This window comes from Neolamprologus brichardi, chromosome 5 (genome assembly GCF_056152115.1).
Source record: "Neolamprologus brichardi isolate AB-2024 chromosome 5, ASM5615211v1, whole genome shotgun sequence".
In the NCBI taxonomy this organism is placed as follows: Eukaryota; Metazoa; Chordata; class Actinopteri; order Cichliformes; family Cichlidae; genus Neolamprologus; species Neolamprologus brichardi.
Window position 1 is genome coordinate 30052332 of NC_142108.1, and position 25592 is coordinate 30077923.

The 25592-nt window shown below is 40.8% G+C and overlaps 3 protein-coding genes across 3 annotated transcripts; all 3 read right to left on the reverse strand.

Moving 5' to 3' along the window:
- timm17a (translocase of inner mitochondrial membrane 17 homolog A (yeast)) lies at nt 1-5823 on the reverse strand. Its single transcript, XM_035904400.2, has 6 exons — nt 5732-5823; nt 3654-3753; nt 3310-3373; nt 2821-2949; nt 1195-1305; nt 1-498 (listed from the first exon to the last, which is right to left on the reverse strand). Exons 1-6 carry the CDS (start codon nt 5755-5757, stop codon nt 422-424), a joined length of 507 nt encoding a protein of 168 aa, XP_035760293.1. The 5' UTR covers nt 5758-5823; the 3' UTR covers nt 1-421.
- A 2135-nt stretch (nt 5824-7958) lies between these two features.
- lmod1b (leiomodin 1b (smooth muscle)) lies at nt 7959-13097 on the reverse strand. The gene is made up of 4 exons (XM_006782749.3): nt 12496-13097; nt 12045-12356; nt 9053-10747; nt 7959-8974 (listed from the first exon to the last, which is right to left on the reverse strand). Exons 2-4 carry the CDS (start codon nt 12318-12320, stop codon nt 8948-8950), a joined length of 1998 nt encoding a protein of 665 aa, XP_006782812.2. The 5' UTR covers nt 12321-12356; nt 12496-13097; the 3' UTR covers nt 7959-8947.
- Nucleotides 13098-16587: 3490 nt separating this feature from the next.
- shisa4 (shisa family member 4) lies at nt 16588-25387 on the reverse strand. Its single transcript, XM_006782748.3, has 5 exons — nt 25112-25387; nt 21835-22012; nt 19501-19637; nt 19228-19419; nt 16588-18388 (listed from the first exon to the last, which is right to left on the reverse strand). Exons 1-5 carry the CDS (start codon nt 25188-25190, stop codon nt 18348-18350), a joined length of 627 nt encoding a protein of 208 aa, XP_006782811.2. The 5' UTR covers nt 25191-25387; the 3' UTR covers nt 16588-18347.
- Nucleotides 25388-25592: the final 205 nt, after the last annotated feature.

Here is a 25592-nt window from a genome sequence, read left to right on the forward strand (position 1 = left end):
TAGATTAACATAAGTGAAAGCTTTACTGTATGTACATATAATTAATTATGTTCCATGTGTGACATATTTTTGATAGATTCAACATCTCAGATTCTCTATCAAGATACATGCAGTTTATACTGTATGTAAACAAAATAGAAAAGCACATCTCATCCTCACAACAACTCTCAGCTGTCTTTTACCGCTGCTAGGTGAAACAGATGCACACGACAAGCCTGACAATGGCAAAAGGTAGATGTGTACATGGCTCCTGAAAGAAGGAAAATGGTGACGTGTTTTGTCGTTCACTTCTCCGACAGTCCATAAAGTTGGGTGCACTTCTACTGTTTAATGTGTGGTACTCTGCACCGCCATTTCTTCTTTTTAACTTCAGCAAGGAATTCAAAAAAGGCCTAGAGGGTAAAGAGGTGAGGACTTCCTCTCACTGATATTGTCTGTAGTCTCCAAAGGGAGAGGTGGGCATGGGAGCAGGGGCAGGTTCCTCTGCAAACTGAGGTCCTAAGGAGGAAAAAATAAAACTCAGAGTGAGATCGGTGCCAAAAGTCTAAAAGAGCAAACTGATGAATCAAAAAGACTTCCCAAAGGTCCTCACTGACATATGACGACTGACTGTTTTTTTTTTCCGAATTATTTAAAAATAGTCACAAATTAAAATATAGTCAGTTTCTTCAGAAAGCTGACTCAATCTTCAAATATTCGCATTTTGCCATAACTGTAGTATCATCACTGATAAACACTGTTTCAGAATAAATTTTATAATTTAATAATTTTTGTCCCACAATTCAAACACAAGCAGTAAAATTTAGAGAATTTGCAGAAGAATCACATGAGATTTATCACACATATTAGACCTGATGTTTATAATCCATGCTACTGTGTGCATGGTGACTGAATACTGTTTTCGGCAAAGCATGTGAGCAAGCTGGGGGTTGACTAACACTCCTAAAGTACAGTCAACAAAGATAAACATATCAGGTGCTGGGCAACAAGAGGTGAAGTCGCAGTACATTCAGTGTTTTTTTCTTTGCCGCAGTCATGTCATCTTTCATCTAAGTATTCTTTCACGCCCGATGGCTTCTGGTGGTTAGGTAGACTTTTATGTACAGTAATTTATCACAATGGGTGCTCGTTACATAAAACACTCTTCAGTCTCTTTCACTGAGTTTAAAAAAAAATCACCAAAGTATAACTCACCAGTTGGAAACTGTGAAGAGGCAAACCTAGTAAGCAGGATTCCAGCGCCCTCTATCAATGCCAGCAGGATACCCCCCATGGCGGCAGAGCCAAACATGGCTACCGGTCCATCTATGGACAAACCAAGGGCATTAATTGACTAAAATCACATAAAACATTCATTTCTGCAGGTAAAAGGTATATTCAACAAGACTGAGATGGTACTGTTAGAAAATGTTCCCACCGTCAATTTTTGTATCAGTTTTAATCCACTACTTTTGGATACAACTTATTATAATCCATTTCAATAAAAGGTATATAGCACAAGTGTTTTGATTGATTGATTGATTGAATCTTTATTTTGAACATGTTAAAAAAGTACAACAACATAGAATTAAAAGAGACAAATAAACAAAGCAAAACAAAAAGAAAACGAGCAACCACAACTACAAATATCTTTTATGTTCAAAAAGGAGCAGGAAGAAGCATAAGCTTATTTAATCCCACCCCTTTTCCACTATCTAGTAATTTATAGACTACCGAAATACCTCCTTGCAATCACATTATATGTCATGTGTATTTTTTTTTTTAATTATTATTCTTTTTTTTATTATTTATTTATTTTTAATATATATACATATATGTTTCTATCTATCCATACATACGTATATACACATACGCACATATACACATTTTCAATAACCCCATTAACACCTCAAAGGATACACAACCTACAAATATATATATACCCATACCAACATACCCGTGCACCCGCACACACATGAAAATATTAGACAAGAACATCCTATCAAATCTCTACCTCTTCCCTGTACCCTGTAAAAACCATCTCCTTAAACCGCTTTTTAAACTGCGCCATGCTCGGACGTTGCTTTATATCTTTACTTAGTCTGTTCCACAGCTTCACTCCACACACAGAGATGCAAAAACTTTTTAATGTTGTACGGATACGAGGATGTTTTAAATTTAATTCCCCCCTCAAATTGTATCCCCGTTCCCTTTTAGAAAACATTTTTAGAATATTGTCAGGAAGCAGGTTATTTATTGCTTTATATATAATTTGTGCAGTGAGAAAATGAACCAGATCTGTGAATTTGAGAATTTTTGATTTTAAGAATAGTGGATTTGTTTTCATGCTACTTTCGGCTGCTCACCATTCCTGACACAACTCCACTGGAACTGGGAATCTTTTGCTTGTCGGGCAAATGTGTAAACCACTTCTGTCTATTCAATCTTTTGTTAAAGTTGTTCAGAATTATATGAGGACCCTACAGTCTCTGTACAAATAAGCTTCAGGGTTTTCTGCTCCAGTAAAGTAAGCAAAATGACCAGAAAGTGATGCAAAAACTAATCTATAAATAGAAGTAGACAAAAATGAAAACATGCAGACCAGTTACAAGAATCAGCAACTCCATTTCCTCATACTGACTGCAGGAAAGTCTAAACTGGGTTTACTGGACCAGCTGTTGCAGGTTTTGTTTCTTTTTTAAGAAACTCCCAGAAGAAGCCACTGAAGTAAAAAGCCTAAAAAAACTCACACCCAGGAGGGGTTGTAATAAATGTGGACATGCATATGAAAGCACATTTGCTGTTTGTATGAGGTATGCAAGTTTTCTGTTGACTACTCACTTCTTGCAGCAAGAATAGCTCCTGTCATGGCCCCACTTGTTATAGAGTTCCATGGATCCTCCTTCCCTCGCACTTTTACTAAACCACAGTCAATCATGGAGAAGAGGCCTCCCCATACTGCGAAGCTACCTGCAACACGCCAAAGAAAAGATTTGCATCAGCTGAAGACGTTATCAGTGAAGATAAGCTTGTCACTTTGTCAAGCAATCACCCGCGTCACATATTTACATAAGTAACTTCTACCACTAACACACTTCAACAGCAAATAAAGTATTAATAATTCTGCACACAGATTATGCCTTCGGGCGCCAATAGCAGCTTATTTAATTAAACGATAATTACTTTAATATACGAAGCTGAAATATTTCCCAAGATTAACTTGCCACCATCGGAACTGCAGACGATGTACAACATGCTGCTGACTTACAGCCCATGTTCTTTACAAAGGAAGAGAAATGACCTTTGAAACAGTTCAGCAATTGTTCTTACCCCCGAGCTGTGGGGCTCTGGTCTTGATAGCAGTTAAGCTACCCCTCATTCTGTGGCTCATCCCCTATAAAAAAAGAGAGACAAAAAACATGCATTAGTGGAAATTCACTGTCAGGTCAGGATTTCTGAGACCAAAGATTCAGAATTTTCAGATTATGACTGATAACATAAGTTGAAAAAAAATGTGGGTCTTTGAAATTCAGGTTGGATTAAAAATACAATTTCCTGTTTACAGGAACAGAAACACTGCTTCATCATCAAGTGTCTTGATGTGACACTGACCCCAAGGACAGTACCTTGAATGTCAGCTTTGACTGAGGCCAGAAAACAGTCCTTGAACTTACCGAGGGTGCATTTCTGAAGCCTTTCACTGCCTGAAATATTCCTCCTCCAATAGCTCCCATGGTGAAAGCTCCCCCACAGTCATCCACAATCCTCCAGGGGCTAAAAGCAGAACACAGACATTTTAGTTTGTTTAAGTTAATAATGTCATGACATTTGAGATCTCTCATTGCATGTTCCTAACAATCTCTTAATGTTCCCTGTAAGTCTAAATTAATCCAAAGGTAAAGGAAGAAGAACTAGTTTATTACTGGTAATATGACAATAAGATATAGGTCATCTGAATATCAACACTCTAAAATCTAACTATACACACACACAGACTTGGCCTTTGAGAGGGAGACCGATGTAACAGTGAAGCTGTGAAGAGTTGTCAGAGGAGTTTAAATACATCCAAAAGCAACCGACAGTGCACAAGAGAAGTGAAGAAGAGATTCGGCAGGGTGGTGGTGATGGAGACTAGTGTCAGGGCTGATTTATGACAGAAGCAAGAGTGAAAGGGAAGGTTTACAAAAGAATAGTAGTGCGACCTGCTAAGATGTATGATGAGCAGACAATGGCACTAACAAAAAGATAGGAGGCTGAGCTGAAGATGTTAAGATTTCCACTGGCAGTGAACTAAGAGAGAATGGAGGGGATTAGAAATGGGTATCATAGCGAAAGCTCAGTTTAAACAGAAACTAAGTTTGAGAGGCAAGGCTGAGATGGTCTGAACATGTGCTGTGGGCGGTTAGTGTGTATATATATTTGACAAAAGATGCTGAATATGGACCTGCCAGACATGAGCAAAAGCGGAAGCCCTCAGAGAGGGGCAATGTAGTGGAGGAGGATATGCAGAGAGTGGGTGTGACAGAAAACGATGCTAGGGATAGGGTGAGATGGAGGCAGATGAAGAAAAACACACAGGCATATGCGTGAACGCATACAACCTCACAGGGTCACTCTCTCTGGGTCCTATGTTAATGACCACCTCTGACCCAGTGTAAAACATGAAGCATTACAGCATTGCATCATTTTGTTTGTTTTTTTGTTTGTTTTGTTTGAGCAGTGAGGATTATACTTCACATGACCGCATCTCAAATTTAAACAAACAGACTGCACGTTTACTTCTCACATACGACTTTATTAGAAAGGGTTTACATGGTTAGATGGTTGCATACAATGTAATATGACTTCTGGTCAAAATCAGGAAAATGTAACAGTTTTAAATAATGTATGTAAAACTGGATCTTCTATTTTACTCATAGCCATTCGTTTACGTAAACAGATCCACTACATCTTAAATCACGAAACGAACATTTTGCAGTGATACTGAAGGACAGTAACCTTGTGTCCCGTGTTTCTGACCATTAGTATGCGATCTGAAATTGTTATTTAAAGCTGGCCAAAATACTTAAAAACACAAGTGGGAGGAAAAACAGCGAACCAGGCCAACCTTTTTTAACTTTTAAGAAGTTTATTTAGTTCACGGTTCTTATAAATTAAACCTAAACCAAAATAAGCATACACGAGGACAGCCACCGAGAAAAAATGTATGTATTTGTAAAAACGTTTATTTTAAATCCTCAGTGACGCTGTTAAAAGTTCATAAACTATTTGAACAGGACATGTCTCAAGCTAGCTGAAGCCATCAGGCTGCAGTCTAGATAGCACACAAGTAGCTAATCCAGCTAGCTTACTTGTGCGCCAAAGCAAAATAATACTAAAATAACTACTCCAACTTTTCCCGAATGGCTACCAGTATGCGGTTACAATAGATGTTATATGCCTTTTTTAAGCACCGGTTTGTGGGGTCAGTAAATTTAAAGCAATGACATGTGGCAATAAAACCGACAAGGTCACAACGTGACTTAGCCGTCCCGACGCAGTGCTCGCTCAAACTACCTTCACTTGTGTATGCGAAGTTAGCATTTCTGCTAACGGCAGCTAGCCGGCCGGTTTCGAGGTGTTTCAGTCGTGTCACGTGATATAAAATAAAACCATTAAACACAACTAACATGGCATGTATTTAAAACGCAGCCCACTGCAGTACATGCTGAAACGGTGCGGGAAACGGATTAATTTTAATTTTAGGACTCACCACGGCTCTCTGGCATACTCCTCCATTTTGTTCTTTGCTGTTCCGCCTGACGTAACGATTATCGAACACCTGACGTAACGACACTATAGAGGCAACATCATGTCTTAAAGGAACAGAGCATGCAGGGATGGATGAGCTTCAGGCTGCTGTCCTGAGAGTTTATTAAAGTTATTACAGCCTATTTCTAAAACCTATCCACAAAAATACCAAAAAAATATCTTGTAATGAATGGTGTAAAGTAAAAAAGTAGAACTGTTCAAGCACTATAGACTTGTATTATACTTGAGTGTTTGCTAATTCACATCGATAAGCAACATGAAGCAAATTAAAGGACAGCCAGACAGGTATAAGATAGTTTTGACATTTCTATCAACAGAAGCAATGTCACACTGATCACATAAAGTCTTATTTACAGTGACAAACGTTAAAAAGCAGGTAGAAAAACAAAATAATAAAAGGGTTTTTTTACATTTCTGCAACACAAATAGAAATCTTCATGGCAAAATAATCACACTCTGCTGTGCTCCTAGTGTTTTCTTAGTAATAGCAATGCAATGTACTTAGAGGCCTTCTGATGGCACTGAAAACCAGTAATCTCAACATTTCATTCCTTCCCCTCTTTTTCTTCCTTCTGAGACTATTGGTCAGAGTAGCAGCTACAGCTAAAAGACAGAAGCCTGGCTCACTGCCCATTATTAGGAACGAGAAAGGAATGAGTTATAGAGCAAGCCCTCATTGAGAAATGACCAAATATAGGCATTTTGTGGATGCAGAGACTGAGGCAAGGCTGCAGAGAGATAAACTGGCCTGCTGCTGCTGCTCTCTTTTTTCTCTGGATGATGGCTACCTTTCCAGCTGGTGGGTGGACACTAGACAGCTCCCAGTGTTTCCACGTAGCTTTAAACACATTATGTAAAGAGCAACAGATAGAAGAAAAGTTCTTCATGGTCCACTGCAGAAGCACAGATATACATGCCACGAAAACATTTGCTAGTTGATATAATGTTTTGTGTCTGGTAAAGATTTTTGTGCGGTTTTTAAAATTAATCCATCAAGAAACGCAGATACATAAATTTAAAAAAATGTGAATTTATGTTTATTTCAGTAGTTAAAGTACGAGACACGAGAGGCCTCCTGCTTTCCTGGAAAGGTATTTTTTGGCATATGGACACCGCAAGTTTCCACCTTAGTCTAAGTAAGTCATGGGACCCCAACTAGCCACAAAAGTCATAGTGATGTTGTAAAATCCTGCTGCGAGTACAAGCCATTGCATTTTTGAATGTATATACAGCTGTGGTCAGAAGCTTCCATACACTCATCATAGGCATGAATGTGATGATCATTTGGGGCTCAAAAGGATTTCTTCGAGCTGCTCCTTTTCCAGGGTGGAAGGATTGTACAGCATACATATTTATTTACTTTAAAATGCAAGAATTGGGTTTGAATTTCTTTTGGGTTTTTTCTAATCCACACAGGGTCAAAATTATACACACAGGCTGAAAACAGACACAGACTCGAACCTTTTAATAAGCGCTGCTGAAGGTTTTAAAGTGTCTTTTAACTCGACAAGGCCGAGGCCTATTTGCTTCTTGCTAATGATCACGAGAGATTACAAGTGGTAGTTCCTCTTTGTCTCCATAAAAAGCATTTGTTAAACAGCAACCACTCAATTCCCCAATACTAGGAATAATGGGAAAGTCCAAAGAACTCAATGAAGTTGAGGAGAATTGTAGATTTATACAAGTTGGGAACATTTCATGGAACCATTTCTAAGCATGCCATCACAATTGTCTGAGAGGGACCCTGCTCCAAAATCAACACCTTAAAGCACAACTAAAATTCGCTGCTGACCCCGTGGACAAACCAAATGCCTTCTGGAGAAATGTTTTATGGTCAGACAAGACAAAGATTGACCAATTGTGCTACACTGACAAGAGTTATATTTGAAAGATTAGAGGTGAGCCTTTCAAGTTCTTGTTTTTCAAAGTAATTAAAGCTGTGAGCTGTACAGTCATTGCATCATGGATAAAGAACAGTTAAAAGCCTGAAACATGCCCATGATCAGTGATGTAAACGCCTGAGCACATCTTTACTTGTACAAATATAATCATATGCACATATATAGAGAATTAATGACATTATCATATACATAATTTCATTTATTGTAGCTAAAAATTATAATATAATAACAGATTCCAATCACTTCTATCAGACGGGTAACATTAAACTTGCAAACATAGCAGAATCTTTTATTGAAAACATACAGGCTCTGTAAGAAAAACATGTAATAATGTATGTGCTTCATTACAACACTCAGGTTTTTGCTAATCACATTACATTTCCTTTAGAACTGATATTCACTTTTAAATAGCACATTAACCAACAGTAGTGTTGATTTAATGGTGTTTCTGACATTTTGATGTAAAACCCAGGCTAGAATGATTCTGCACAAAACTCAACATCAGATGCTGAAACTTATCTTCCTGCACGTCCTGATAAAATGCATGATGTAATTATTTCCATGCTAAGACTCATTCGTTATGTCCCAGGACTCCTGGGACAACGGGCTGCTTTCGAAACCTGCCTGAGATGTCTTGAGATTTGAGACACACAATCAAAGACCACCTTGACCTTTTTGTTTTCTCCACCCACCCAGATTTTCTTAAGTCAGGCCGCCATGTTTGTTAATTCCCTGATATTCCCAGTTTGATTTACAGATTTACAGCTGATAGGGTGGATTCCCTCTCCACAAATAAATAACTTTTCAAATTAATCTCAATTACATACTGTTGAATATTAGAGTTTTATAGAGTTGTTTGAATCTCTTATTAAGCTCATCACACACTCTCCCACACACTCACATTCAGATGCATGTACAAGCCAACATGTTATATGATCGGCCTCATATTATCTAGTGCAAATAACCAGCCAAGCGTCAGTATGAATGGAAGACAAACAGCCTCAAACCCATGGCACTCTCTGCAGAGAGGCCTTCATCACTCATTCTCCACAGAGTCTTTTTGGTCCAGTGTTGTTGGGAGAACTCATAGTGATGGCTGTTCTTCCAAACGTCTCATGTTTCACTGTCTTCATCTGCCCCACTGCACTTTAACCGGCCAGGGGAATTTATAAAGGTTATCCCCTAGAAACCCTCTGGTGAGATGTCTGTTCTCCCTCGCTCTTCTTCTTCTTCACTTTATATTCCAGCAGGAAATATCACTGCAGCCACTTTGGCACCGGCACCTGTGAGAAAAATGAAACGTTAGTGAATCCAAACACAGCATCGGTGAGCTAACCTCTTCGTCAACCCTTCTGATGTACCTTCTTCAGCTGTTTCATATTGGTTCCTCTGATAGAGGCAAGCAGTTGGTCCCTTGAGTTCTTCGTACCACCTGGGCGGTTTGCATCCAGCATAGGAGGTGGAGGAGGTGGCGGTCCACCCCCAGGAGGAGGCGGAGGTGGTGGTGGAGCCGGACCTCCAGCTCCTTTTCTTGGAGTGAGCTTTGGCGAAGGCACGGGTGAAGGGATGGGTGAAGGTTTAGGCGAAGCTTTGGGAGAACTCCTCAGAGATCCTCCACCTCCGCTCTTGGGCACCTCAAGTGTTCCCTTCTTCTCTCCATTGGCCTGGGCCTGCTTCTGCTCCTGCAGGCGCTTCTGCCTCTGCCTGTCCATGTTGCGACTCAGTATGTTCGTCGTGGTCATTCTCGGTCCTGCTAACTCAAAGTGGTAGCCCAGCTTGAGCAAGGTGGTGTTGTCTTTCAGGATCTTGACCATCTCCATCTCGGTCTTCCCTCCGCAGATGTGCCGCTGGTTCTGAAAGCGCAGCTCGGTCAGCGTGGAGTTGTGCTGCAGCGCCTGGATGAGAGACAGGATGCCCTTCCCGGTGAGATGGTTGGAGTCGAGGTTAATGCTGGTGATGGTGTTGTTGCTGCGGATCGTGCCGGCAATGGCATAAGCGACATGGTCGTCCGCACGGCAGTTAGCGAGCGCGAACGTCTTGACGTGGGTGTTGTTGTGCAAAGCTTCTGCAAACTCGATGAGCGTTTTCGTCTTGATGACCTCTGAGTTGTTGACGTTGAGCTCAGTGAGGGAGGGGTCGTTGCTTCGCACCTGCTGCATGAGCTCATCGAACATGCTCGAGTCTTCGTCTTCCTCCTCTGCCTCCTTCGCCTTGCTGTTAGGGCTGTTTTTGGAAGCACAGTTAGCAAGTTTCCCGCTATCCGCAGCTTTCTTAACCTTACCGTCCTCTCTTTGCACCTTCTCCTCTGGTTTCCGCTCAGCATTAAACTTCTCTTTCACATGGTCACTGTGGTTAACCAACTCTTCTCTGTCTGTTCTTTGCTCCATCTTGTCACGTTTCACCTCGTCTTTCTCAGAAGGTTGTCGTTCGAGTTTGACATCAGGTTTGTTTTTGTATTCAGATTTCTTCTCCTCTGCTTTAGCCTTCTTCTCTTCTGGTTTACACTCTTGAAGCTGGCTCTCCGATGCCTTGCTCTGCTTCACCATTTTAGAGACAAGCCCCTGTGTCTTGATACTCTCCGTTTTTCTTTCCTTTTCCTTGCCCACATCTTTCTCGCTTTTTTCTCGTAGCTTTGAGATAATGTCTTTGGTTTTGCTGTCATCTCGTCTCCTGCAGTCTTCCCTCCTTTCTTTCTCTTTGCTCTCATCCCTTTTCTCCTGTAACTTTGAGATCATGTCCTGTGTTTTGCTGCCTGTGCTCACTCTGTTTTCTCTTCTGTCTCTCAGCCTGTTGTCCTCATATTTCTCTTTGTCACGGGCCTCCTCTTTCGTGTCGCTCTCTCTGCTATCCAGCTTCCTGTTTCGACTTGAACACCAGCTCCCGTCTTCTTTTGAACTTTCAGGACCTTTGCTGTTTCTGTCCTCCGCCTTGATATCTCTTTCATTTGAGACACTAGCTTGTCTTTGCATTCCCACTTTCATATCGTCATTTCCCTCCTGGCTGAGACCCATCTTCCTCAGGTACTCCTGCTTCCGGCTCTCTTTCTTCGGCTCTCCCTGCAGGAAGATGAGGAGTGTGATAAGGAATTTTTTCCTCATCGGTATGACAAAACAAAAAATTACATGGGTCATTTAACGTCTGTGAAAAGCAGCATGTCAAATGATGCGGCGCTCTAAACACAATAAATCACAGCAGAGTCTCAATTTATTAGCTATAGAGCACAGAAAAAGTAATACCACAGAATTACAGCAAATATTGCATGACATGTAAAGTATGATAAGACATCTGATCGTGCAGCTGTGCTGTCTTTTGTTGTACAACAGCGTCTCACAATAGGGCATGTGTGTTTACAGTCAGCAAAGGGACACTATCCATTTTTTTAGCACAGGAATACATTTGCAATGAGGAGCTTGCTAAGTGTTTGATTTGTGAGCCTCCATCTGTTTTGCTTCGTGAGGCCGTGGCCCTGGCAGATGCATCCTTAAAAGGCAGTGAGCGTAGGAGCAATCAACCAAGGAATTCCACCAGGCCGGGATTAAGAAGCTCCGCAGAGCCGCTGCTCCAGCCACTTAAGTGTCTCTCTTCTAAGCACACAAACTGATTGAAATCATGCAAACTACTGACAATAAATTTGTGTAGCATCTCCAATAAATTACACAAACGCCTCTTGGAGAAGATGTTTGTGCTTTGCTTGTTTGGCAGATGACAATTAAGGGTAAGGAGTGGATGTAGGCGGGTCATAGATGGGGACTCGTTGCTTTTCCTGGCACAGGAGTCAACTCTGGGGACTACTATTTTTATGCTGATGGGACTCGGGGTGCGTGAGGTCCAGTTGCTTCAAGTGAAATGAAAAATAGACATGAAAGCTATCCAGGGGGCTTTGGGTATTATGCAATGCTGTAGCCTATCAGTCAGTTTGATTTCATAGCTCCTTTTAAATCTGGTTATAATAATAATGGATTGCATTTATATAGCGCTTTTTGGGGCCCTCAAAGCGCTTTACAATTCCACTATTCATTCACTCTCACATTCACACACTGGTGGAGGCAGCTACAGTTGTAGCCACAGCTGCCCTGGGGTAGACTGACAGAAGCGAGGCTGCCATATCGCACCATCGGCCCCTCTGGCCATCACCAGTAGGCTGTAGGTAAAGGACACAACGACCGAGACTGTCCGAGCCAGGGCTCGAACTGGCAACCTTCCGGTTACAAGACAAACTGCCAACTCTTTGAGCCAAAATCGCTCAAAACTGGCAAAGGGAAGTCGAATATAAACATATGAAGAGAGAGATGAGGATCATACTTCATTATAAAACACTCATGAGTCAAAGCCAAAGCATATTTCCTCACAAACCTCAAATGATGGTTCCCTCTGGCTGGGCCTCCCTTTGGTGTCTCTCTGTTTCGTCGTTGCATCCCGGACATTGTTGCTCATAGGTGGCTGCGCAGGTTGGTTCTCCCCTGGAATGATGAGCCCCTCCTCGGGGTTAATGTCTGGCACCTTCATCATGTCCATCTTCAGCTCCTCTATTTCCTCGGGGGAGAGGGTGGACAGCAGGTTGTCCAGGTCTGGGTCCTCGCTGACCTGGCGACCTATACGGGTCAGGCCTTTCATCTTTCGTCTGGACATCTTGTCCTTGCCTTTGTTTTTGGGGTTTGTCCTGGTCTGGAGAGGATATACGGAGTTTGTTTCTTTAAAGGTGCTGATGCTGCTAGCGCAAGCAAATCCCTCGATTTAAAATTCAAATTATAAGCTGACTATTCCTATGTGCTGATGTCCTGCTGTTGTGTCGTGTCCCACTCACCAAAAAGCCACCAGAGGCATCAATCCTGGTGCAAAGAGGCTGGTCTCAGAGTCTTGCAGCGAGGGTTACAAGTGACGAACTGTGAGAGGTTCGCATCATCAAAGTGGACTGTGAGGCTGGGACATTCTTCGAAATCCTGTGAAAGTGCATGTCCATATTTAGTTCAGGGTACACACTCCTTTAAAGGTAATGGGAAGGGCTGAAGTTTACAGAGATGCCAGAGCAGGCTTACACAGACTTCCTATTACACAATCTGTATTTATATTGGAGCCCAGTTCAGTGATGTTTATACAGTCGCTCGCAAATAAAGTTTTATAAGAGCTCGCTTTTAAACCAGTGGGGATCGCTACTCTATTGTAGTCACACAGTCAATAACGTTTTGCTGTAATACAAAGGCCAGTGTATAGCTAATAAAATATTGTATGGAATAAAAATAAATACAAATATAATTAATATATATGTTTAAAATATGCATACTGTATATATGATACTAAATATTCTCATAATAGATTAAACATATATTTAATTATTTAATACAAAGATGTGACACTGCATTAGTGTTTCACTGTATATTTACTATACTTAATTTGAGCTTTTTTACTTTTTAACCCTTTAAGACCTACCATAGAACCAAGTCCGCCAGAGCTTATATTATATTTTTACATGCTGTGGAGCCATTTTTGGGAGCATTTCAAGTTGCTATACATCAATACAACCATTATAGCCAAAATTTTAATAATATGTCTTCATTAAGTGCATAGTAATTACATAAATTGCAAAAAAGTGCAAAAAACTACAAAAAATTTAAAATCGTTTTTGTTTTTGTTTTGTTTTGTTTTTTATATTTCTAGCTAGAGAAATTTAAGAGGCTTATCCCTCAAAACTGTAAATACAAAAAAGTTGCACAAAATAGTTTCCCACCACAGGAAATTTATTTTGAGTATCTTCATAGTTTTATTTTTTAAAAATACACCAATTTTTATACACTGCAGGATAAATGAAAATAAATATTATAATGCAAATTTGCAAAAAAACAGCATATGCATCAAAATAAACTATTTCCAGCAGTGCAATGTGAGTTCTAAGCATCCCAGAAACAATACAGAAAGTCATAAAGTCAAACATAACTTTTAAAAACACCAGTATAGCCTCATAAGGCCCTGATAGTAAAAAACTACATTTCCGCAAAATGACGTCACTTCCAGTTTCGGGCAGGACATGGCGGACATGCAATAGTTTGTGCTGATGGAGTAGGAAGTGTTACAAACAGCTGATCAGATCGGCAAAACGTGTTTCTGGAATATTATGTTTTTGTTGCTGCAAGTGCTTTTTATGCAGTTTTTGCAAAGCTGTATGTGGAAGGAAACTGTGACCGAGGACAAGCTGATGGCATAAGATGTAAGTACAACTCCTCCGGTTTCATATGCAAAAACATTATTGCGCTAGCTTACGTGGTTGCAGAGCTACAAGGATTTAAAAATAGTTATGCAAAACGGAGCATGCCGCTCCGACCGGCTTTAAAGGGTTAAAGACACTTTATGGTATTGTGCACTCGACAGACACTTCATTAGGCACACCTCGCTCATTCTGGGGTCAGACCTCGTTTTGTCTGCACAACTGCTTTGATTCAAGAAGGTGCTTGAAATGTGCCTCTAAGATTTTTGGTCCATATTGACGTGAAGGCATCAAACAGCTGCTGCAGATCTCTTGGTTGCACATCCATGATATCAATCTTCTGTTACACCACATCCCGAGAGTCCTCTATTGGACTGAGATGAGGCCATTTGAGTACAATGGACTCACTGTCAAAATCAAGACACCAGTTTGAGATGAGAGACTTTTCACATGGTGCATTATCCTGCTGGAAGTGGCCATCAGAAGACAAGTACACTGTTATCATAAAGGGATAGATGTGGTCAGCAACAATATTCGGGTAAGCTCTGGTGTGTAAAAGACACAAAGTTGGTACAAAGGGGTCCAAAATGTGCCAAGAAATTACCCCTAACACTATTGCTCCACGACCAGGGTGAACTGCTGATGCAGGGCAGGGTGGATCCATTTGTTGATGATGTTTTTACCAAATTATGATCGACCGTCTGAATGTCACAACAGAAATCAAGACACATTTTTCTAATATTCTTCAAATTTGAGTTACTGTCGCCTTCCCGTCACCCTGAAGTAGTCTGGTCACTCTCCTCTGACATCGACCAGAGGTTTTCACCCCAGAGAACTGCTGCTCACTGGATATTTTCTCTTTTTTGGACCACTTTCTGTAAACAGAGATGATTGCGTGGGAAAATCCCAGCTGGTCAGCATTTTCTGAACTACTCATACCAGCCCGTCTGGGACAAACAACCGTGCTGCATTCAAGGTTACTTAAATCCCCTCTCTTCCTCATTCTGATGCTTAATTTGAATCTCAGCAGGTCGTCTTGACCAAGTTTACTTAACTTGTTTTACATTGTATTAACAAAGTCATATCTTAAAAACTTCAAAAACAAAGTTATGTGAAGAATTTATTTAAACTAAAAGCCATGAATAACAGAATGGACAATAATGAAACTGTTTAATCCAGAGAGCATGTGAAGAGTAGAAATATTGGGACTTTTTTTAAAATGATTATTACTTAAGATAACTTATGTGATGTATAAAAAGCTGCAACTTCTGCCTCCGGTGAGTAATCCTGTGATCCTACATTGTTTTCTCATTTCTTTCCTCCCAATATTTACATGCAAATATTTACAGGCAAAATAAGTACATATATTTTAAAAAAAAAACAATTTAAAAAGGGGGGTTACTTTAATAAAGTTATGATAAAAAACAATTAAATAATGTTTTTTAGAATTATGATTGTATTTTGAATCAAACTGTATTGCTGGTACGAACTCATCCAGCGTGAAAGTTCCCTGTTAATATATAAAACACTTTCAAACGCCACATTTAAGCTGTTTTGGGGGTGAATGCAGACATCTAGTGGCCAGTGTTATAGATAGAAATCACACTTCTTTAAACTCAGAAAGAAACACAGACAGCAATTTGTTACATTCCAAAGTTAAATTTTATGTTAAAAGAAATAAACATTTTCCAGTCACTTTATTTTACAGTGTCATACCATCCATATGACGACAGACATGAAGCCATACCTAGACTCTGAACCTGATGTAAGTCATTAAAACACACTCATGGAGTTGGTTGGTTTAGAAGCACAAATGAACAGAAACATCACTGATGTTATATCAAACTACTTATGAAAGCATCTTTACAAAGAAAATCCCAGCGTCTTCCTTGTGCTTTACAAAGGCTCGACAAATCTGTACACGTGGACGTCGGCATCGGAGTGAGTAATTTATGCTGCAGACTAGCTGTGACAGTAATATTAGCTCTCAGGCATTAACATTATGTTTGAGCTGCTTAATACACTACACCTGAAAACAATCCAGGGATCACCTATTAGGAGGCATCGTGTTTTTCAATTCGAACCTTTTAAAGAAGGATCAGGGATGCCCTCGAAGCTAAAGGAGATTACAGGTTACGGGCCCTGACCTCACTGGAGCCCAAACCTGCAAGGACAAATTGAAAAGGACAGTTTGACATTTTGGGAAATCCACCGTCTGCTTTCTTGCCGACTTAAAAGCCAGATGAGAAGGCTGTTAGAGCCAGGAGCCAGGCAGGTGGACGGCTAGAGGACGACTGGCTGGGGTTACGGATGGGAACATGTTGAGGTTATGATCAGGACAAATTCACGCTGACAGAGGAAAACAGACTTCACCTCCCCCAGAATCGAATCTCAAGGCCTGGAAACAGTGCCTGACACTTATTAACATAACTTATTAACATATGTTTATTCTGTGCATCTAATCTCATCTAGAATTCAGATTTTTTTTTTAAGTTTCGGTAGGAAGTTTTTAAACCAAGACCTTTACCCTGCTTCTAGTCTGATGCTGAGGTAGACTATCGGCCACTTGCTTCTCCAATAATTAACCACACATGTGCAGAAAGGGGCTGACCTGATAGCAGAGTGTGGTGGGTACCACATAAGTGCATTTCCCAACAGCTTGACCGTTTACTGCAACTACAAGGCCTCAAATTTTAAAGATAGATGTACTTTTTACTACTTTTTTTTTTTTTTTGCAGCTTGACGGCAACTGTTTCACATTTTTAAAACATAATCAGTGTACAACTTGATTCAAATAAACTGACGTACCATTGACGCCATTATGAGCTGCAACACCTGTGTTAAGGAAGCCAAAAAGTCTTTATTAAAAAGTCTTTTAGGGTTAATTATTTTTGCATGTATTTATGCAGCACAAAATGAATATAACTACAGGAAATGTTACTGCTAACTTCATCATTTTTGCTGATTCAATGTAGAATTTAGTTTTGTTTTTAAGCAGAGGATTACAGACAATAACTACATTTTGTTGCCAATATATCAAATGTGCCAATAAAGGGGGGGAAAGCAACAAAAAAATAATAAAATAATGCGCACCCGTCAACAAGAAAGCAAACATCTTCTCCAAAATGTCAAACGAGTCCTTTAAAGAGAGGGGATCTTTCAGCAGTAGTCGTTTTTGGCTTCGTAGCTTAGTCCAGAAGGTGAGAACCCATTCACAGTTAAAGGTAACTTAAATAGTAATAAATAGTAAATGGAAAGATGCCAAACGTCATATCTCATGGTACAATAAAAATACACGGTTTTAAAATAACTCGTTACAATATCATAAAATATTTAGTTGAAGAACAGATTTACAAAATATTCATTTAAATAGTTAATCTCTTTTTTCCCCATGGTTAGTTACTGTAAGGCGGGATATTTTATTTTAATCAAGCAGCGTGACCTGCAGTTCCCCTGTCCTGATATGTTAGAAGGAATAGACGTTAACACGGATTTCACTGTGAAACACCCTACCCGTCACTATGGAATTAATAAAGACTAATTTCTAATTTATTTAAAATCAGAAAAGAAGCAGAAGGGGACAGATATCTTTGACCAGGAAGCATGCTGATGTTGAGATCGTAAAAAAGGGAGCCACTAATAAACTACTTCAAAGTAATTACTCGTGTCAGATATTAGAAAGACGAGACAAAGTTCAAACCAACAGGTGACAAAGGGCTTCTTACAAAGAACTGGGAGAACCGTTTAGATCTATAAAGCCACCTGCCTTAGATCCAAACATCACTTTTGCAATCAAACGTGGATCCCTTTCTTTCCAGTTTATTTTTTTGCTTAGTTAGAAACATCAAAGACAAAGAAGCAGCACGTGATGCTATGATAACCGGAGAAAGTGGATCAGTGGCAGAGATTACCTGGAATGGAACCACAGGCAGTTATCAATTTATTCAAACTTAACAAGGGGGAGGAGGTAAAACATTTTCTTTTCTTTTACCAAATAAAGAGGGACAGCGTTTTTTTCTAGAGGGTAACAAGCACTCTCTTTTGGCGACACCCTGTCGCTGAGGTGAGTGTTTCAGATCACGAGGCTGGTGAAACAGCGCCAAGACGCAGAAGTCGCCTCGCTTTCAGGATCATGTGACGCCTGCCCAGAGGAGTCAGGCGTCAGGTTGCAGGACAGACTTTGATTTAAATTAATACTGTGGAAAAGTAGGACGACGCTGCAAATGAACAACTAAAACTGAACTTAAAGTGCCTCCTGTTTTCTTTCACAGGCAACCCACTGCTAATCGAGCCGTAGCGGTTATTTTAGCGTGTGACTGTGTGCTTAACTGCATCTGCGTGTGTGTGCATGTGTGTGTGTGTGTCTGTGTGTGGGAGAAAGTGCTGCTGCCTTCTTTTGAAACAGTCCCTTCGCTCAGCTGCAGTAGTGTCCCGCTGTGTGCGTGAAGAGGAGCCCATCAGTGACCAGGATACTGAGGTGGAGAGTACGGTGGCGGGGCTGAAAAACAAGTAGAAAAGGAAGACACACACATGCACACACACAGTCAGCCTTTCACTGTAAGTCTAAAAGTTTTTGCCCAGATTATACCAGTAATTTAGCTCAGAGCTAAGCATGTTCATGAAACACACTACAACTACACAGAATACACATGGCTGGTAAACCAAAATAGTGACAGGGTAAGAGTGAGAGAGAGTTTTAAATGTCACTGATATTTATGTATTTGGTGATTTAATGAAGCTGGATAAAAACAAAGTTATAAAAATTCATACTGAGGGCACGGAAAACGTCCATGCTAAATTTTACAGTTTATGGGAACAGTTGCTGGAGAATAGAAGAAAAAAAAAAAAACATGATTAAACACAAGTCAGCTGGAAAATTGTCCCAATCTGTTCAAAGGATTAGTGATGGTTTTAATCGGCTGGGAGCATTAGGGGAAAAGTCCTCAAATTTAGCAAGACTCATTATTAAAATATGACACAATGTTGTGAAAGTAGCAAAGAGATGTGCTACAAATGTGAAACTAGTGAAGAGACTATGCAGTTCTCCTCTGAGGGAGGAAATGTTCCTAATCAGAGAGGACAATGTCCAACCATTGGACAGAACAAAATTCAACACATGCTGGGGTGAACGGCACTAAAGTCTCTAATATTTAAGTTAAAAAAAACATTATCAGGTGATCACCCAAAGAACCACTTACACAGGATGTAGGCACATCATTTTTTGCTTTACATGCAAAAGCAGTTTTTGTTCTTGATTGTGATTTGACATAAACTGACATGAGCAGGAAACCCTGCAGCCATGTGAGCTCACTCTGAGGGAAGTTATGCAGGTCTTACCCTGGCTGTATGCAGGATCCATGGGGCGTGGTGCGTACGGTCCCGGCTGCATCACTGGGTAATGTGGAGGCATGCCAGGATACTGGGGCGCCATAGGGTAACCAACGGGTGGATACTCTGAGGGGCAAATTGGTTTACCATAAGCATCGTACATGGGCTCGACCGGGTAGCTGGCCATGGGGATCTGCTGAGCTGTGGGTTGAGGAAGATCGCACAGTTACGAAGGAAAATCCATACTTCATGGTCGTCTGCATAGACATCGAGAGATCTCACCATCGTAAGGTGTCCTGCCCCTCTGCTGCCTTCTCTGGTAAAGGTAACAGCAGGAACACATAAAGCAGCAGACCATGGTCGCAATGATGGCCACAAAGAGGAGGATGGAAGACGCGATTCCAGCTAAAGTGGTGGGGCTGAGGAGAAGAAGAGTGGAGGAAGTAAGTTAAAAAGGATTCCCTTTCTTTCTTTGATCATTCAGCCTCATGTTGTTCCTCCCCCCTCTGTGCTGCTAATTATGACTCACTCTGGAGGGAATTAAAGCCGAGGTGGCTGTGATGTGAAGCTTTCGATTTAGCGAAGACTGACCCCGACGTCGCATCCCAGAAAACGCCTCAAACTCTCCACTTCTCTGTCTCGACCAGATTCCACCACCTCATGATCTCAGAGAAGCAACAAAGCCCTCCATTTTATCTTAGCCTCCTCTGCCCACTGATCTGATCTCCCACCAGGCTCAATAAGCCACACGTTATCTGCTGGGTGCTGAACAGTGCCGGATGGTTTAAAATGCTGCGGAGAAAAACTGTCATGCTGCAGCCTCAGATACAAACATGCTTAGACTAGCGTCGGTATTTTTCCCAGCTAAAAGATTTCTCTCATTACAGGAGAGTCACAGAAAGCTGAGCCACCACTGACCAGATATTATAGTCAACAGAACAGACCGTGCACAAGTCTATGCATGACCATAAACCTCATCCAGCTGTTCCCAACGTAACACAACAAGAGGGGACACAGTGACATTTGTAACAAAGTCTAACCCGTTTGTGGCAGGACTTTTACTTGAGCATTCTTGACTCTGTTAATGGTTTGTGTGAAAAACAAACTCAAAGGTCTACTTGTTAATTTTTTTCTAAACTACATTTTTTACTTCCTGATTGAAAACCAGGGGAGGAAGCCAAATGCTCCAAATAAGTTACTAAGTAGAGTTAAGGTGTAATGACTTTACTCCATTTCACTGCAACACACAGAAAACATGTTTTACAATTATTGTGTCCTACATTTTACCATTTTTTAACAAGTGTTATCATTTGGCTTTAGTTATAAATCTACAGCTAACATCCATCTTCAATATCCTTTTGTTTACAGTGCCATGAAAGCGTATAAGTAGACGCTTCCTCTGCGGTTCCTGTGTGTTCTCTGCAAGTCCAAAGATACGTTAGGTTAATTTGTAGGTTTAAATCGGCCTATAGATGTGGATGTGACACTGCGTGGCTGTCTGTCTCTCACTACGATGTAATCCACATAAGTGGCCGACGCCATGTCCAGCCATTGTGCATTTGCGTGGCGTTTTATGCGTCGATTACCTTGTGGTTGTGTCACAGTGTTTAATATGCGGTGCCAGCCACGACATAAACAAATAAACTGTCACGGTTCTTTTACCGTCCTGGGTTTCCTCTCTTGGCTGAGGTCAGTTTTTTGTTCCCTCCAGAGTCGAAAGTATTTGTCCCTCAAGTTTTTCCACTTCTGCGTAGATTTCTACAACTTCATTCTGATAGTTTCAGCCATCTACCTCCAGGAATTTCCTGACATCTGTGAATCCTTATATTGTGGCTATGATTATTATTCCTTATACCAATGTGACGATTCATATTAAAAAACTGCAGTGAAGAATTAGCCAGAAATGCACAGGAGGAATCGACAGTACAGAACCGGCCAATCCTAATCACTGTGGGCTGTTACATTTCCAGAGAGGTTCACAGCGCAGGTTACAAAGTGGGATTTCAGAGAAGTTTGTGGTTACGATGCACCTACAGCACAGATTTAACCCATTAGCCTGTGATGGTGCACATGGACTTTCACCCAATGTCAGCAGCCATCAGCTTCAGCCCCCACTATAACCCTAAGTTTGATAAGCATCTAAGAAGATGGATGAATATACAGTTTCAGCTTTTCTAGGATAACTGTCCATTGCTAATTATCCTAAACTTTGATCGATCCATTAGCTGTTTCCGTGGCTTTACACAACCTTTCCCGTCTTTAAGGCCCCATCCCAATCCTTTCAGTAATACTGTTTCTCACTTTCAACATTTTATAGGTTTGCACTAAAGCTAACGATCTGCAAATCCTCCTTTCTCCGTTTATTTAACCAAGTGTCACAAATTATTTGGAAATAATGACATTTCACAGACTTTCTGAGAGTTGCCCAGAAGCTGAGCGTCGATGCTTAAGGTCTGGAATCTAAGTTGGAGCTTTGTGGAAACCCATGCTTCGAGGGGATAAAAAGCTCCTGCAGTGATTGCCTTGACTCGAGAACACAAACCGTGACGCTTGGTGTCAAGTAAATGAATAAATAAGTAATAAAACTGAAGCCCCTGCTGCTGCGTCTACACCCACCTGAACTGGAAGAGCATGCAGCGTTTCTGCTCTCTCTCCGTGATCATCTTGAAGGCGTCCAGGCAGCAGTAGCGTCGGTTGCAGTTCCCACAGCAGAACGTGATGAGAGGGCAGTCGAAGCCGTTGTGCCAGGTGCCATTTTTATCCACATACCACAGACACTGCTCGTTCCCACTGACTGCAAAACAACAAGAGCAACACAAAGTGAAAGGGAGGATGACACAACAGGGGAAGTGATCGAATAACTGGCTATGGAAGGAAGCAGAGAAATGAGGAAAACAGCAAGCGCTACTTCACATGGCCCTTTAAAGTGATTATCTTCCTTTTTGACACGCCGTTGTTTGTTTGTATCAATGTCCTGACTGTTAATTTACAGATGCAGCTCAGGGTTGCCTCGAGCAAATCATAAATATGTATTTTGAACATTTCCTGGCACTTCTTTCTTAGATTTTTCTTATTCCAGACCAGACAGTCACAATGCATTATTCAGCAGTTCCCTGTGGCAGAGGCTGAAAACTGATTCGGGCTCCAGTACTGGAAGGTACCCAGGAGATTTAAAGGACCTGAATGACTGTAACTAAAGATCCCTTTCACTCTCAGTAAATCTGACAGTTACCTCTTCTATTAAAAGACGAGGCAAAGCACCAAAGTCCTTCATCTGAATATGAAGTACGTATTAAATATTTGGCATTTTTGAGTGAAAACCGACCTTAACGGTTAATTTAAGGCCTTAATTTTTGCCACTATTAAGGAAGATCCACACACAGCCACCACAAAATCTGGATGAAAGAAAACTCAGTTTATTTTCCGCAGTCGACGGGCTTACAAAAAAATGATGATTCACACAAACCTGCGAAACACATGCCGTCTCCTCAAAGAATAAACACATTATAAGCCCTTAATTAAGCTGAAAAATGAACGCATGATTATCCTTTCCACATCGTATAATTTGAGGCAGCGCTAAATTACAGGTCACAGTGTGTTTGTGAAGGCTTCACTGCTTTTTTATCCATCAGTTTTCATGCGGAGCCCGGGAGAAAACCGACACACTCCGGGTTTTTCTGCTTCACATTTGGCTTTTGGGGGGGTTGACTACACACGACTGGTTCACATACTGCAAAACCAAGAGTTTTACAACACAACTGATGTGTGCTACGCTTAAATAAATGAAAGGCATTTTAATAAAACTGTGTTTACATTAAAAAAAAAACCCATAACTTTACTACAGTACTGGTGATTTTGTTTTCCACACAGAAAGAAACATTACACTAGGTCATCCAACCCGAGCTGCAGCCCGTATGTAAATAAGATGACACATTTAGCCTGAGAGAGCTGCTTTTCCGTACTGAGCAGAGCGCATTAAACTGATGGAAACTTCACAAAGGCCGTCTAGGCCACAGTATTGAGCCAAGACTTGTATAGACTTGGCTCCTGAACTAGCTGACACTAAATTTGGTTCATGACCTTTGAGTGTTAGCCCTGACAATGCAAGTTGTCCAGCTTTATACAAGCTTTAATTTAAAAAAATATATATTACTGTTTGCTGTCAGTATCATTTAGATGCTAGCCCTGGTGTGGCCTGTCTCTAAAGCACCACTGGGCCAACTGCGACACAGCTTAACTTGCTGAGTAACAGAAGCAGCCCTGCTGCAGTGAATCCTACCTCTGTTACAATATTCTGTATTTGAAACCATTTAAAGAGGTTTTAATTTAACTTTATGAACCAAAGTTTAGCACATCATACTGGCAGGAGTTTTACTTGATTGTATCAATCAGTCCACGCCATTTAAACCAGCGTGGTCTGTACAATGCAGTGTAGTTCACTCTACAAACTGCAATTACTACGGCAATAAACATTTAAACTTTTAAATTTAGGTTTGTGTCACAGACTGTACAAAAGACAGACGTGGCCACCGTGACGTCACATATTATGCAAACTTGGGGATTGAAAAATAAACCACATATATATTTAATCTTTATTTCACCAGTGATTTAAACCGCATCACAGAGATAGATCATAATTCAGCTTTATCTGACATTTTTTTAAGATCTACCAGGTTCTGCAGAAATCCTGGGTGCCGTGAAGACCAGCGAAAATCAAACAGAACAGCTGTTTGCAAGTGATAGGGAGATTTCACAGATAAGCAGGGAGCATTGTAGCTTTATATATAAAAGTATGTCAATGTTGTAGTCCCCTTAGGCTGTCTAAAGGGCCAGGAAGCCAGATCATAAAGTGCACAGCGATGTATAATGCTCACTGAATCTGCTATGCTACACAGAGTCCAGGCAGCAGCTGATGCAGATCTAAAAGCGCAAAAAATTATTCAGATCTTGATATATATACTGCCTGGTATTATCTGTGCAGTCATACAGTTTTTTAAGTTATATTAAAAAGTACTTTTAAGTATTAGCCTTCCAGCACTGTCTTTAAACTCTAGTCTGAGCAGTTCTGCTGGAGAAAACATCTTTTTTTGCTTTGTGTTACCACATATTAGACACCATATATAACAATAGCGACATACCAGGTTATTTCTTGCGTATAAAATATATAAAGACTTGGAAAAGACTCTTTGCATCGACTACATGTGGATAACTCTTGCTTAAATGTAAAAAGCTTGTATATTATCAGCCAACTGATACGTCACCCAACTCCACTAAAAGCTCATATATGCATTTTTCTATATGAATGCTTAATATTAATTATTATTTTTAAATATGAAATAAAGCTTCTTTTTTTTTTATTTCTATTGATATATTAAGCTTTAACACACTAATAATTTTGCTCCAGTATGTACAAACACGTCTGAGTCACTTAGCGCAGTATCAGCCATGAGTTACATGAAGATAAATCAGATTTTCACCTGAACAGGTATCTTAACGGTAAAGCACGAGTCAAAACTAGCTAGCTCCCGGTTCTCCGCTAACTATAGTAGATTTAACGAGCAACGGCAGTTCAGTTCATATATACATGAACTGCAGCACGACTAGTTCCCGTCATAAAGGAGCCAGTGAAAGCTAAACGTGTCCGCTGAACAGCGTTTAGTTCCAGTGATTTGGGCCTAAAATAAACACCGAGGCTCGGGGCTAACAATTAAACAGCCAAAAGCGCTTTGAGATCACGGTGACTGCGGCTCGGTGTGCGGGATAAATAAGCAGCAGTGCCGCAGAAAAGAAAGGGGAAAAAAGAAAAGGAAAAAATAAAACGGAGGCAGGGATCAACCGTTACTCCGTTGCCGTTAGCTAGCGGCGGGGCCTGGATGGAAAGCCACAATCTTACCCTGAGAAGTGCTGAGGACGACGGCGAGCATCGCCAAAGTCACCGAGATGAGGGGCATGTTTCCCCCCGGAAAGATCATTCCCGTTTGGATTTTAAACCGAGTAATTTTAAAGAGCAGATGTTCTCATCAGTGTGCACGAGCAGAAAGAGGCGCGCTAACGGTCGTTCTCGTGCATTATCCTGGCCAGGGAACAGCACGGGGGACGGGACGGCTCTGACAGTCCGTAATTTATCCGTGGAAATGACAGAGCGCTGCTGTGACGCCGCTCACCCGGGACGAGTGGTGTGCTGCCTTCACGGACCGACTGAAACGTTAGAATTATGGCCCATCACTCGGCCGTCGACAGTTTGCCAACAACAAAAACCAAACCGCGTCATCAGTATAATTACAAATAATAATGGAACGGAAACACATCTTTTTACTCAAATACGCAAATACACAGTAAGCCTTTCACATTTAACAAAAAGATTATTATTATTA